At 46.1% G+C, this 15,487-nt stretch overlaps 1 protein-coding gene across 1 annotated transcript; it reads right to left on the bottom strand.

Annotated features, from left to right (window-relative positions):
- Positions 1-503: 503 nt before the first annotated feature.
- LOC130382978 (plakophilin-1) lies at positions 504-15,121 on the bottom strand. The gene is made up of 15 exons (XM_056590952.1): positions 14,809-15,121; positions 13,332-13,468; positions 9,903-10,079; positions 9,344-9,543; positions 9,069-9,210; positions 8,507-8,714; positions 8,071-8,239; positions 6,928-7,045; positions 6,341-6,508; positions 5,679-5,855; positions 5,266-5,419; positions 4,524-4,710; positions 3,677-3,761; positions 2,625-2,729; positions 504-2,353 (listed from the first exon to the last, which is right to left on the bottom strand). Exons 1-14 carry the CDS (start codon positions 15,116-15,118, stop codon positions 2,655-2,657), a joined length of 2,307 nt encoding a protein of 768 aa, XP_056446927.1. The 5' UTR covers positions 15,119-15,121; the 3' UTR covers positions 504-2,353; positions 2,625-2,654.
- Positions 15,122-15,487: the final 366 nt, after the last annotated feature.

The raw sequence follows: 15,487 nt of genomic DNA, 5'->3' as shown, positions 1-15,487 counted from the left end.
CTACAATGCAATTTAAGTGCTGTCGCCATAACCATCATTGCATACAAATAAAGAGGGGCAAGGCAAGAAGAGCACAGCGTCATTGGTGTGTGTGTTCAGCACATACGAGCAAGTTATGTCTGTTTGTAGGTACCAAAAGTATTCTGAATGGTTTTGAATGGTTTGTAGTCTTAGTAAATCTTTAGGCATAAAACCTTTCCCAAGAGCGTACAAATTTGAAAATGGGTTATCATTCTCATCTCTCATACAAGCACATACAAAAAAATACATATTCAAGCACATACACAGACACACACACACAGACACACACACACACACACACACACACACACACACACACACACACACACACACACACACACACACACACACACACACACACACACACACACACACACACACACACACATGCATTTGCTTTCACAGTTGTATTGTGTTAAAAAAATTGCAGAAATGGGAAAGTTTTGAACCATAACATGAACCTTTTTGTTTGTGTTGAATGTTTAAAGTTTGTCTAGAGTCAATTGCTTCTGAAGACATAGAGTATTTAATTTAAAAACGAAATCCTTAACTCTTGCTGAATACCAGCCTTAGCAAACTATTTCTATAGACAGAATGTATATTGAACTTTATCTAACCATATTTATCTAGTTATCTAAGTCACTCAGAGATTGTTACTGAAAATATCTAACTATTTCTCAAACTAGTGATTTCCCTCAAGCAGCGGCAGTGACGTAACCTTTTATATGATTGGTTTAACAAGCAATTATCTGATGCTTGTCTAACGTTTTATGAGGAATAAATGGTACAATTCATAATCGCAAATAATGACTCCATTTTATTAGCAATTAAACAAAACATTGGCTTGAAACCACAAAATGGGTTTCAGTTTGACATGAACACCAAAAGCTGACGCAGTGTCTTCTGCTTAAAAAAAAAATATCACAGGACTAACGATTTCAGTGAGTGAAACACAAATAAGGGGTTTGTATGTCTGTGTGTCCATGGTAGCTTTTATTTAGCTAATATTTGAACATCTCCTTGACACTCGTAGTTCTTAGAGTTTTCTCGTCAAACCACCGTGACACACATAAAATACAGGGTTCAGTATTAATGTCTTTGAATCTAAAATCGAACAATGTTCTGTTAACATGAAAACAAAATATTTGAGAACCATTGGATAATATTGCAACACTGTACAACAGTAAAAAACAAAAAAAAGCACAGTGAAAATGCTAAATCTGATGCAGTGTTCAGTTTCAGAGTTTGCCCTGTATCCAAAGGAAATGCTTACTTTTTTTAGGGATGTAGACTCAAATAAGTCAAAAGTACAACTATACAACGGTTAGTTGTACAGTACATTTTAATGTGTTTTCCCCTCAAACCGTCCTAATAGATGTAGCCTTCAAATGTGCCATTGGGAATCCCTTGAATGAATCTCCGTAACAGCTGGGTTTGTGGTGCGTTCAAGCGTGTTCACTCGAGACACGACCGCTGTGCATTCAGGGAAGGGAGGGGCCGGACAGTCTGGTGGCGGTTTGCCTCGGAGGAGAAATGCTCCCAAATGGGAGTTCCACTAACGTATGTTTGGGAGAAAGACAACGCCTGTTACTCTACCAACCCTACCGAACAACCACCTGTATTCAAACCCGCATTTTTTCTAACCTCTATCGGACCCTCCTCCTCCCCACTGTCTCATTCTTCCCGGTTTCGGAATTCTAATAACTCCACGAGATGTAAATCCCCAGAGCACTGAACCTAACTTCTCCAGTTCTCCATCCCTCAGCCACCCGCTCACAACAGACTCCTGATCGATAAACCAACTGAACGGTGTGTACTCGTGAAGTTTATATTCTTTCACCGTTGACCCTCATGTGCCGCATGAAGTAGTGATCGAACTGTCAGATAAGCAGTTCTGTGCAAAAAAGCCATGACGCACGTGGCCTCCCACCACCAAGCCTGAGCTGAATACACCTCTGTAGCGGTGACTAACCTGTGTCCTTTTCTCTTGTATTGCAAGGACGGCTTCTATGGTCAACTCTGGCCCCTGGGAATAATCTTAACACTGACTCAAAACACAAGCATAACTTCCCACGTACATTCACCATCTATTTACACAAATAGAAATATGTCCAAGTTAAATACATCATCGCGATGATATCAAAAAGAAAAACATGCAGGCAACTTGATGGTCATGCACGAATGCGATCTTAATCAAAGATCAATGACTAAGCAGATAATTGTTAGGCACTTTCAAAAATCAACAACTGTGTAGCAAAAGCTGGAATATGAAGACTGGTTCCCCTCACGGCAAGGGTGTGGCCGCGTTGGTGTATAAACTTGCAAGCTAAATCTGCAGGCCCACAAACAGACACACACACACACACACACACACACACACACACACACACACACACACACACACACACACACACACACACACACACACACACACACACACACACACACACACACACACACACACACAAGACAGAGAGGGAAGGAGAGACGTCGTAAGACCAAAAAGCAAAGAGCGATGTGTATCCAACACAGTGCAGAGATCCAAACAGCTCTCTGCACAAAATGCATTTATAATGAATAAACAGAACAAAAGAGAAACCTACTTTGGTATCTCCTTGTGCGGGCGAGTGGGCTTATTCGACGACCTGCGCTGACTTGCGGGCGGCTGCAGTGACATCGTTGATGAACAGGGATTTGCCCAGGCTCAACTGTGGATCCAAAAGGCATAAACAGGTTGTTATTAACATATTCAATTTAAATCTGCGGGGAAACATGCATCGCTCCACTACTCCTCGACACACCCTTGTATGTCCATGTTAATGAGCGCCATTTCATTTTGATTGTATCTTCTGTGGTATCCTTCTTTGAATTGTATCCTCTAAGTATCCTGGAGGTTCTTGGAAAGCATTATTCAAATAAAATGGATTACTGTTCATGGCTGAACTCAAGGAAGTCGCAAAAAAAAAGTCCCTTCTATCTGAGAGCTAAAAGGTTGACCACAGTCTCACTGGTTTCATCCGTTCCATCTGGTGCATGCTTTGTGACAGTCGTGTAGACAATTATTTGGATTTAGCTTGTACTTATCAGTATCACAGGATAACTGTGTTTGTTTAGACTTTTCTCATCCATGTCTTCATTTGTCTGCGCTGCAGTAGCCGAGCTGTAAGAACGAGTTTCCCAGGATTCCTGTGTGACGGCTTTCAAATAGAGGCTAAGATTAGGGAGGCGGGCGGCGGGCAGAAAGGGAAGGCGCAGCGCTTGGGTGGAGCCGGAGAGGTGAAAGTGTTGTCTCTCGGAAGGAGAAGCCCCGAAAGCAAATGATTCAGTTTGCATGTGTGGACCTGCTCATCCATTACCACGGTTGAGTAGAAGTGTGAATATGTGCCTCTGTGTGTGTTTCAACTGTTTGTGTGAGTTTGTGCATGTTTGCATTATTTATGATTGCTTATTTATGATTGAGTGTGTGTGTGTGTGTGTGTGTGTGTGTGTGTGTGTGTGTGTGTGTGTGAGTGTGTGTGAGTGTGAGTGTGTGTGAGTGTGTGTGTGTGTGGGGGTGTGTGGGTGTGTGTGTGTGTGTGTGTGTGTGTGTGTGTGTGTGTGTGTGTGCGTGTGCGTGTGCGTGTGCGTGTGTGTGTGTGTGTGTGTGTGTGTGTACCTTTTTCAGGGCCCCCTGCAGACTCTTCTCATTCCACAGGCTGTAGAGGAGCAGCGAGGCTGCCTTGCTTCCTTTGGGAAAGGATCTAATGGGGAGAGGTCATGCCTGGTTCATATTTTGCAAAAAACAACAACTCACCACTTCCATCTGTGTAACATACAGGCGTTTAATTATGTAATTAGTGTTTATACAGCAACAAGCCCCATCAGGAACATAGAGCTCTGAATACCAACTATATTGGCTGCATCACCACACTCACCATAGGCTTCCTTAAGCTACACACCTAACCCCAACCTGCTCCCTAAAAGGTGCTGGCACTAAGGTTTAAGAGCTATTATTTGAGGTTCATTCGTTAGAAATCCCATAGCCACCTGTCAGCTGTCAATGCGGGGTATACGCTGGGAGAATATGTTTCTGGTTGACTGTGCCTACAGACAATGGTCTGTATGATAACATTTTGATTAAGAAGGCTCCAGCTTCCTTTTAAACCAATCAGCGAATGCCTTCCATAAATTGTTCAGTGAATCCGTCTTGCCTGTCAATCAAATGATGACACAGCAGATAAAAATGTAGGGAGGGAGGGTGCATTAGTGGTAGGAAACATTTTTGTTTTGGAATTTATTTCAAAATCTTGCTCTCTTGTGCGTTCTTGTGCTCTCTCCCTTTACCACGCCCACATTTTACACACTGCCGTTATGACGGCATGTAGCTAAAATAATTTTGGGTTAGTTGTTTACACATATAAGAGAAACGTACGCATAACTAAATATTACAAAACAGTACTATTTAGCCATATGTATATGAGCAACGTTGACAACACCTTGTGTACGTAAGTGTAATGTTTTACGTGTTCTCGCTGAGGTCCGCCAGCGATGTCACCAGCTCGGAGGACAGGAGCTTCTTGCTGACGTTGTTGTCAGCCGTTAGCAGGGACCGGAAGTTGTTGCAGGAGGTGGCTATAGTATCGTCATTGTTTCCCATCCCAGGCATACCGGAGGACAGGAGGCTGGCGAGGTCGGGGAGCACCTGCTTAGCTGTAAGAGAAACAACGCAACGCAGTGATGGAATGGACCCGCTGTGGGGGCAGGGACTGTTGCTTTTTGGACCAATGGGTGTTAAGAGATCCCGATTCAGAGATTTGTTCATCCTGAGGGTAATCGTCACTGTCTCAATTGCTCAGCTTAAGATATAAAAATGATAATACAAACTGAGAGTATAAATCAATCAAGTAAATATAATATCAGGCAATTAATTAAAGGCAAAACAATAAAAAAATGAAATGAAGAATATGCATACATACGTGAGGTAACTACAAAGTGGCTCGAATGCAGGGATATGACATGAAACTGGGAACTACTGAGACGTGAAGACGTCTCATTGAGTAACGGCACGCAATGAGACGTGTTAATGGAGGGTGGTGGGGGGGTCCGAGTGAAGGGGGATGCAGACAGTGGCTCTGGAGGGTGAATCTTTACTGCACCGACACATTGTTTCCCTTTCTTCTGACAACTGTTCTTATTGTAAGTCGCTTTGGATAAAAGCCTCTGACAAATGCCCTAAGCGTGATGTTAGTGGAAGGGGCCTCTCACCTATGGAGGACTGGATGCTGGTGGAGCGGGCCATGTTGCCCATGAGGCACATGGCGGTCTTCTGCAGCGTCTTGTTTTCGGAGCGCAGCAGCGGGCTGACGGTCGGCATGGCTCCCAGCTTCTGGACCAGGACCTGGCTGATTGCATTGGAGGCCTGAGTCACAGGGAGACGAGGGGGGGAAGGCCAGAGGCGTTGCTTAGGATTGACCAGGGGAAGCGAGTGCGGGGGGGAAGACGCACATGGAAACCTGATGGGCTGCAAATTAACAGTTACATGATGAGGAGGATTGGAGGAGAGGTCTTAATGCTTGGCTGTTGTTATTGCTTGTAGTCCTACTTCTTCAAGTAGTCCTGATTCTCTCCCCCTAGAATTGCCCCCCCCATCTCCCCGTCTCTCTCCCCGTCTCTCTCACCGGACCCTTTTTAGCGGTGAGGTTCTGCAGGGCACCGATGCTGGCCTCCTGGGTGGAGTCCTTCTGGGACGTGCCCAGCAGAGACAGGTAGGCCACCATGGCCTTGGGGTGGCACAGCCAGTCGACTCCAGACGGCAGGCTGTCGTCCTTCATGCTCTTGTTCATATCGAACTGGATCTGAAAGGAAAAATAACATCAAGACGGATACGGGTTGACTTGTAGCCACATGCAAACTCAGCACCTAATTAAGCAGGGTACAATGTGCTCATGTTCAATGGGCCGTTGACATTACCGGAATAAGTTAATAGGATGACTGCGTAATGTGCAAAGGAGCACATGCCAAAAATCCATACACAGAAGAAGTCAGGCATCACAATTTATTTCAAAACCAATTTGCAACCTATATATTGTGTCTTGTAAAAATAATTTTGGGGACCTACTGAATCAGAATATAGGACATGCCCTGGTCTCAAAGCCTCATAGAATGTGTGAGTGTGTTTGTGTGCGTGTTTAATAATGTGTGTGTGTGTCTGTGTGTGTTTGTGTGTGTGTTTGTGCGTGCGTGCGTGAGGGAGTGAGTGAGTGAGTGAGTTTGTGTGTGTCTATGTGTGTGTGCGAGCCTGTATGTTCAGTGTGTGTGTTCAGAGTCCATGCTCGCTGACCTCTTTCAGCTTGCTGCTCTTGGGGCTGAAGCAGCCCACGGTGGAGCTGTCCGTGGCAGCGGGGGCTCCGGGGCTGGGGGGGGGGCTGAACTTGGAGAAGCAACCCGGGGACTCGGTCTCCAGCTGGTAGGTCAGGTTGTGGAGAATACACGCGCAGTTCTCCACTGACTGAAGGTGGAGGGAGAGGGAGAGACACACACACGCACACACAGGATGAATAGCACTGGAGATATGCAACACGACATCACCCTGACACACTATAATCAGTCAAAGTAGTGAGGGCTGATATTATGGGATGTTGTGCCCAGAGATGGCCAATCCCTGCGTATAGTGCTGATTAGGCACAAGGTGTATTGTGAATTTCCTTCCAAGGATAAATATACTGTTTTTATCTTCTTCACTTTTACTAGAGTTAGCAGATGCTATTATCCACAGCAACTTGTATATCCTTCAATCAATAGCAGGGAGGATTTTCATCTCAGTGTCCTCAAAATCCCTGGACGGTGGGGTGCAGTGAGTCAGACACCATCCCTAGAAGGGTCTGTGTTTGACTCAGAGACCAGGGGGGGGTGGGGAGCGGGGGTTACCTTGTCATCAGGGTTGTCCTCCGCCACACAGGACTGGATGTAGCTCAACAGGGCGTCGATGAGGCCATCGCATTCTCTCATCGTCTGTCTCTGCTTCTCCTTGGCACAGCTCAGGTTCCTAGACACACACACACACAAACACACACACATTCATGCACGTGCACCCACACCCAACCACACACACAAAAAAAAATAAAGCACACACACATAAACACACACAGAGGTCATACTGGGGAAGACACATTTTGTGATGACAAAGAAATGCAACATGCACCAACAGCTTCAATCGTTTCGCGGTATAAATCATCTGCATTTTTTATACCGCCTACTGATTGCTCAGTGCACTAGCTGTCATGCAAGCCCACAGCCTGGGCACATAAAGCAACTCAGGGCTCAGGAAGGAAGTGTCTCTCTCCAGGACAATCAAAGGTGAGAAATGGAATCAACAGCGTTCCAGTTGGCTGAGAAACTGATCAAACCACCTGGGAAACAGACGAAGCAGACAGCCAACCAACCGATCCACTGGCAGATAAGTAGGGAGACACAACCTTTAAAAGGTGCATCATTCTAAAGCACTTTCTGTCATGAAAACGCTCACTGAAAAGCTAGCAGAATCTAGGTTAATTATTCAGACTCAGTGTAGAGAAATCTCAAGTCAAACCTTCGTACAAAGAGCCTTGCTTTTTGAGGGTTGGTGGGCTGAAGAGAGAATAGGGAGAGGGAGGGCTGAGGGGCACACGTTTGTTTTCTCAAAATGTAAACTTGATTTGACATCGCTAATCAAATATATTGTACCTTTATCAGGGCCAACTTTAACCGATTAGAGCTAGCTAGACAGACAGAGAGATAGACAGACAGACAAATATACAGAAAGAAAGACAGACAGACAGACAGACAGACAGACAGACAGACAGACAGACAGACAGACAGACAGACAGACAGACAGACAGACAGACAGACAGACAGACAGACAGACAGACAGACAGACAGACAGACAGACAGACAGACAGACAGACAGACAGACAGACAGACAGACAGACAGACAGACAGACAGACAGACAGACAGACAGACTGGATAGAAAGATCGACAGACAGACGGACAGACAAACAGACAGACAGGCAGACAGACGGAAGCATGGTTACCGCAGGCAGCCCGTGGCGCTGAAGAAGACATCGGGGTGTACGTTGTTGTTGACGCTGGTGTCTGACCAGCAGGTGAAGGGGACCAACACGCTGTCGGTGAGCACCGGCAGGGCCGAGTCGATCAGCTCCTTCTTCATCCCATCCTCTGAGGACATGTTCCACAGCAAGCCTACCCAGGGAGCAGCAGACAGGTCAGGGTTGAATCTCTCAGGGTGCAAATGTCTTCCAGCGGGCTTGGGGGGATTTTTGTATTAGGAGCATGTCCTTAAAGAGCAGGTAAGGGGTTAGGCTTCTTGCACAAGGATGCCTACAGGTGAGACAGCCGTCAGTGTGGCTTAAGGAATACTTTACAACCGAACCAGAAAGACACATTTTTATCTCGAATATCTATGTCTATTTGTCAGGCCCTGGGGGTTGGGGGGAGGGGCTGTGTTACCGGTGATCTGCTTCTGGGTCTCGGTGGAGTTGGTCTCCTTCAGGAGCTCCAGGGCGTTGCCGATGCCCCCATGCTTCTTCACCTCCTGCTTGTTGTCCGGGTCCTTGAACACCAGGTTCCTGAGGGCCCCCGACGCACTCTGGCACACGTCGGGGTTGGGGCTCCGCAGCAGGGCCACCAGAGGAGGGATGCCCCCCAGGGCCAGCACCTGGAGGATAGACAGACGTATACAAGGAGAGGGAGAGGGACGGAGGAAGAGAGAGTGAGAGCGAGAGAGACGGTGTCATGCAAACAAGCCTCTCCGGCACACGCGTGTCGACGCAAGGAAGCAGTGGCCTCCATAAGACCTATATATGCCCTGCTTGTTTAACAGTGCACGACGGAAGCGTCCCTCATTGAGCATGCTTGTGAGTGTGTGTGTGTGTGTGTGTGTGTGTGTGTGTGTGTGTGTGTGTGTGTGTGTGTGTGTGTGTGTGTGTGTGTGTGTGTGTGTGTGTGTGTGTGTGTGTGTGTGTGTGTGTGTGTGTGTGTGTGTGTGAAACGCCATGCTGGTTGCGCGGACCTCCTGCTTGGGGCTCTCCTCGCTGAAGGTGCAGTGCTGGATGAAGGAGGCACCGCACTGCTGATGGGACTCCTCTGGGGTGGACAGGAATTCCACCGCCTCCTTCAGCGTCAGGTTGGCCATGCTGATCTCTTCGTTTTGCCTGCAGACAGACAGACACACACACACACACACACACACACAGCCTCACTAAGAACAGGAGCGCCGGAACACACCGAGCCAGACTGAGAACAAAAGTCTGCGCTGTGAGGTGAAGGTGAGGGATGCAGACTCACATGCTCTGCTCCTGCTCCGTCTTGCCCGCCTTGGTCAGGGAGACCCGGCTGCCGCTCCCGCTGTGCAAGGAGGACAGACGGCCCAGGCGGGTGCCGCTGTTGGTCATCTGCTGGTTGCTGGTGTGTACCGAGTGCAGGCTGTGTCTGTTGCTCTGACTCCGAAACTGCCTGCTGCCCTGCAGCGTCTGGCCTGTGGCTCGCTGGGGAGAGGGAGAGAGGGAGAGGGGGAGAGAGGGAGAGGGGGAGAGAGGGGGAGGGGGAGAGGGGGAGAGGGGGAGAGAGGGAGAGGGGGAGAGGGGGAGGGGGAGAAAGGGAGAGGGGGAGAGGGGGAGAGGGGGAGAGGGGGAGAGAAGGAAATTAAAGCATTTTAAAAAAGGATTTGAGTTTTTCCTTTGAATGGTGTCATAGAAAAGCAGAACTAAAAAAATTAAATTACAAACAATTATACAGACTTTTGTGTCCCTCATCATTGACAAAAAGCATATTAATATCGTGAAACAATAATATGTAATGCTATATTATTAACTGAAACAACAACAAAAGGTACATGAGGCGTTACCATCTGGGATCCGGGGACGGCAGCGACGGGAGGGTCTAGAGCCGGGTCACTGCGGCTCAGCTTCAGCCCATTGGGCGGCTGTGGAAAGGCGGAAGGGGTGAACTGCTTCTCCAATTGGCCGGAGGTGCTGACATATCTACTTTTAGTTGACAAAGAGCGAGTTTTCTGCGCCTTCACCTGTGAATGGAAAGGGGCTGGTTAGTAGACAATGTTTGATATTTCTCTCTGCGGTAAGAGTTAACATTTGATGGGTGATGAACAGCATGTTGTTATTGTCATCTCCTCTCAGAGCAGGAAGTACCATGTCAAGTAAAGTTTAGGGCGGATGATGTAATATTATGACTGGAGTAGCCTTAAGGGACCCCTTCACCTGTGCACAGTTAACAATCTAGGTCAGAGTGAAGCAAGTAGTGCCTCTAATCCCCCGTTCACAAAGGGTTCTCCCAGACAACAATTATGTAAGACCAGGATCCATAAAGGATTCCAGTAGGCTGGTGGATTCCACTAATACACAGTGAGCCTTGAGAAAAAAATCGCTTCCACAATTGGGTTTTTCTTGGATTGACTGAACCAGACAGCCTCGACTCTACCAAGGTAAGCCAGTACATTACAATTAGATTAAAGCTTTAGCAAAAAAATATTTTTGACACACACACAGACACACATGCTGCAGGAGTTCTTTACAGAGAAGCTCTGTTTGTGTTTGGACACGTCAGTGTACCGGTTCAACCAGTCGGCCCAATACTGACAACACTCAGTGAGTGACCCAATACTGACAACACAGAGTGAGTGAGTGGGTGAGTGGGTGAGTGAGTGAGTGAGTGAGTGAGTGAGTGAGTGAGTGAGTGAGTGAGTGAGTGAGTGAGTGAGTGAGTGAGTGAGTGAGTGAGTGAGTGAGTGAGTGCGTGCGTGAGTGAGTGAGTGAGTGAGTGGGTGAGTGGGTGAGTGGGTGAGTGAGTGAGTGGGTGAGTGAGTGAGTGAGTGAGTGAGTGAGTGAGTGAGTGAGTGAGTGAGTGAGTGAGTGAGTGAGTGAGTGGGTGAGTGAGTGAGTGAGTGAGTGAGTGAGTGAGTGAGTGAGTGAGTGAGTGAGTGAGTGAGTGAGTGAGTGAGTGGGTGAGTGAGTGGGTGCGTGCGTGCCTGCGTGCGTACGTGCCTGTGTGCGTGCCTGCGTGCGTGCCTGCGTGCGTGCGTGCGTGTGTTTGATGACAAGTCAGAAGCCGAGAAGTTTAGTTCTGCAAGCCAAGCCCAAATGTTGGTTTGCAAGCATGATGTGGGAAAACTCTTTGTTTACAACTATTCTCGCTGTTTTCAATGGAAATACTGAGGACAGAGATATGGATCAAGGAGATCTGTCTTGACAAGGAGGCACAATAAACACTGGCAACCAAAGATCAACTTTCTGTTAACTCAGTACTACACTGGTACGTACTAAAAAAGTTATGTATTTAACTGCAACTTTATCTTACATTTTCTATCTCCCAATTGTGGTCAAACACACTCAATAAAGACCTCAACCAAAGCTGGAAGAGCATTCTCAGAGTATATCATAACATTTGACATGTAAGCAGTTACAGCGTCTTACGCAGTTACGCATGCTTGGGCAAGTGTGCTCACTCACACACAGATACATGCACCGTGCACACACGCGTGCACGGACACACAACGTGAATATAGAGAAAACTAAACAGACATGCGCAGACATATGACCACATCATGCGTTTGCGATTGATGTATATGTTACAGGTTTGTTTGTGTTTAATGCCATGTACTTTCTTCTTATTACTTGGTGGAAGCAGCCATTTGATTTTTCTTTCATTAAAACCTGAAAGCTTTATCGTCAAACCATGATTAAAGACAGAGAGGGCCAAGAAGGCAACAGAGTCAAGAAATTAGATTTGATGCAAACTTGCAGGAAACAAGTGCATCACAGATTAATGTATTAGTGCTCTGAAAAGTCTAGTGTTTGGCTTATTGGTGTCCAAATTGTAAGACATTCAAAGATACTCATTATGAGTATATTAAAACAGCGCTTATATATATCATCAGTGTGAGACAGTAATGATACATTATGATTAAAATGTATGGTACTTCTGGGAAATGTAATAACTCTCTGTCAGATGATCTGGTCACAGCCCAACCCTGAATATCACACAAACAAACAAACACACACACACACACACACACACACACACACACACACACACACACACACACACACACACACACACACACACACACACACACACACACACACACACACACACACACACACACACACACACACACAGTCTAATGATAAGGCAAACACACTGATTTTAAAACTCTTGTGTGGAATTTGGATAATACTATTATCTCATGTGTTGCCTTACGTTGACCTTGTCTCTATCTCCCTCTAGCCGATGACTATCCATGACAGCAGACATTCGAAACACAATTCACACCAACAGCATACTAAATTCATCTGTTCAACAATCCTAAAACGCAGGTTTTGCCCACGCCTAAAACATCCAAAACAAACGTTGTGGAGCCAACCCACCAGAACCAAGCCAAGAATACAATCGGACCACTGAACTCAGAGTGAGCCGTGGTTTCCCCCCCCGTGGGATTAGATGGGCCTTCTGTTTTGTAAGACAATAAAGCAACCTCTTCACCCTGCGGACACCTGATCCAGGTCACAGCGCTCTGGCAGAGGAAGCCATTCTGAATGGCTGCTACACACAGAAACCCTCACGTTACGGCGGGCACATAAGTAGGCCCCCTGGTACGCCCGGTGACAGCAGCACCCCTTTCTCTCTCTATGTACTGTCTGTCTGTCTGTCTGTCTGTCTGTCTGTCTGTCTGTCTGTCTGTCTATGTACTGTCTGTCTGTCTGTCTATGTACTGTCTGTCTGTCTGTCTGTCTGTCTGTCTGTCTGTCTGTCTGTCTGTCTGTCTGTCTGTCTGTCCTGTCCTGTCCTGTCCTGTCCTGTCCTGTCCTGTCTGTCTGTCTGTCTGTCTGTCTGTCTGTCTGTCTGTCTGTCTGTCTGTCTGTCTGTCTGTCTGTCTGTCTGTCGGTCTGTCGGTCTGTCTGTCTGTCTGTCTGTCTGTCTGTCTGTCTGTCTGTCTGTCTGTCTGTCTGTCTGTCTGTCTATTTATACATCCAAATAGGTGTGGTGACGAACCGGACATTGTGGAAAATTGCAAGGCACGGGAGAATGTGTGTCTTATTAAAATGGGTGCCCTGTTGAAACATGCGCCTTGGGAGAATGTGCATTAGACCATGTGTTGCGTTGTACCGCGTGTCGTATTGATAGAAAACGTGTTGTGGTAAAGGCGGGTCGTGTAAACCTGTGTGGGGTGCTAACACCTTGGGTCCTGTTAGATTCCGTGCGGTCTTCATTTGTGTTCTGTAGTAGAGAGTAGCTGAGAGTAAAAGGAGATGGTAGTTACCGATTTGCTGTAGCCACCGCCAGACTTTACTTGTATGGTGCTACTGCGGTTCAAGAGGCCATTGGTGATGGTGGACGCCGGGGAAAACTTGAAAGATCCAAACTCGGAGAAGACTGAGTTCTGGGAACTAACAGGACCTGGGATGCAGAGGAGGAGGAGTGACACTGTGAATGGAGTGGTCGAGAAATGGGAGTGTCGAAAAATGACGATAAAACATAGAGATAACTGTAACACAACAACTAAAACAAGGACACAGGATCAGTGGCGTGAATATATTTTATTTCAGGAGCACGTTAAGCATCAAGGAGGTGGGATGACGGGATTGAACTCTGAAAATTCCAGTTGTGTGCTTCTTTACGCGCCATAGCAACTACAAGATTGTAACCGTAACTATGTGATGTGTCTGCCAAACATTTCAGGGAAAAGGGGGTGTGATCTAGTCAGACCGACTGTGTTTTGCTTAATGTGTTCCATCTGACTGTGTGAAATAATGATTAACTGTTGAGGAGAGGAACAACACACATGACCATTATTATTTCAGTGCTTGTACTGGGATGACTGGAAACTATAGATAAGGCCTCCAGTTGAAAGCAGATCTTTTGTCAAATTGAATACACTCATTTGAAATATGAACAATATATACAATGTTTGTCAAACATTGTCAAACACTGTGGTTAGTATTAAGTCACATTGTAAAGTACTGGTAAAACAATACGAAACAGAGCATAGACATATAATTTGTTATAAATGGGTGGCCAAGCCAAAATAATCAAGCTTAAAATGTTTTGGTACCAGATAGCCAACTTAAAAAAATTGATATGTGTAGAAAGCAGTTTGTCGAAACAGGGAGACAGACATGACGTCATCCAGGAACTTTAATACCATAATCAAAGGCTGTTGGTTTGCCAAAATAACACAACATGTATCAGCACACCTGTGTCGAAAACAAAGGTGGGTGTTGTCATGGTTGCAAAAATTATAAACTATTATCAGACTGATAGAGGTCCACATCACACCACGCAAGCGACCATCCTTCCCTTAAATTAACTGAATTTAAAGGGCTGTATGGAAATAGACCAATTCTCGCACACTTGTTGATATGCACATTTGAGTCATGTTTTCTTCTTCCGTCCTAGCAGGGAAAGGGGAAAGGATAACCCCAATAATACATGTTTGGCTTGATGGCTTCACAGGAGACAGGCCCTCACGTAAACAATTAAATCAAACTTTTAAATGGGCCTAAACTACGGTAGTCGAGCACTCTAAAATCCAGTCAACAAAGTTTGGCAAAAATAAATGTTTAACTAATATAATGCTTTACCTTTTGCTGTTTGGCATTTACTATTATTATAATTAGGCTATTAATATAAATATTTTTAAATAATAAAAAGCATTAAGTAAGTATTAGGCTACGTATAGGATGTTTCGACCAATAATAGGAATTATCTAATATTTGTATATAATCGTGTGTCCATACTTGTTGGAGACAGCGTCCCGCTCTTCCCATGTTTCGACTTGCTCCTCTTGATAGTGTGAACTTGATCCAGCACACGCTGCTGCCCGGTCCGCAGCTTGTTATCCGTCGGCACCGCCAGGGACGTATCGTCGATGATCGCGCCAGACGTCGCCGAACGTAACGGATCCGCCATTGTTTTTGCTCCTGTAAGAGTTGAAATCCAAGATGTATATGATATAAAATAATGATTCCAGGTGAAGTAAGCGATATGTGCTTCGAGGCAATGCAGCGACCACAATGGTAACGCCAAATAGATTTCCCTCAGCAGCATGGAGGAGACCCGCCCTTTGAACCGCGCCCCTCCGGTGTGGGAGTGTTCACATGCAGGTGCAGAATGACAAGAGGGCCGCGGGCGGACCAGACAGTGGAAGCACACTTCCCTGCTAGTACAGTAGGCCTACATAAAATAGCATTACGTGATAAAATTATAAAAATGAAAGTCAGTAACACAGGTTTAAACAGGCTAGGACATATGCTGCAGTCCCAGTTAACTGCCAGGCAACGGATGAAACAGTCTCTAAAGTGTTAACTCCCTTCTCGGGCCTCCAATACTAGACGCCTTGACTCAAGTCTTGTCTTTTGGATTTGGTCTGGATTTGAAGTGGGCAGCCAGCAAGACAGGGCACGAGTTATTGTAGGC

Source organism: Gadus chalcogrammus, chromosome 1 (assembly GCF_026213295.1).
Source record: "Gadus chalcogrammus isolate NIFS_2021 chromosome 1, NIFS_Gcha_1.0, whole genome shotgun sequence".
NCBI classification, from domain to species: domain Eukaryota; kingdom Metazoa; phylum Chordata; class Actinopteri; order Gadiformes; family Gadidae; genus Gadus; species Gadus chalcogrammus.
Note: the sequence above shows the minus strand (reverse complement) of the source record. Positions and strands in the feature narration are given on the sequence as shown.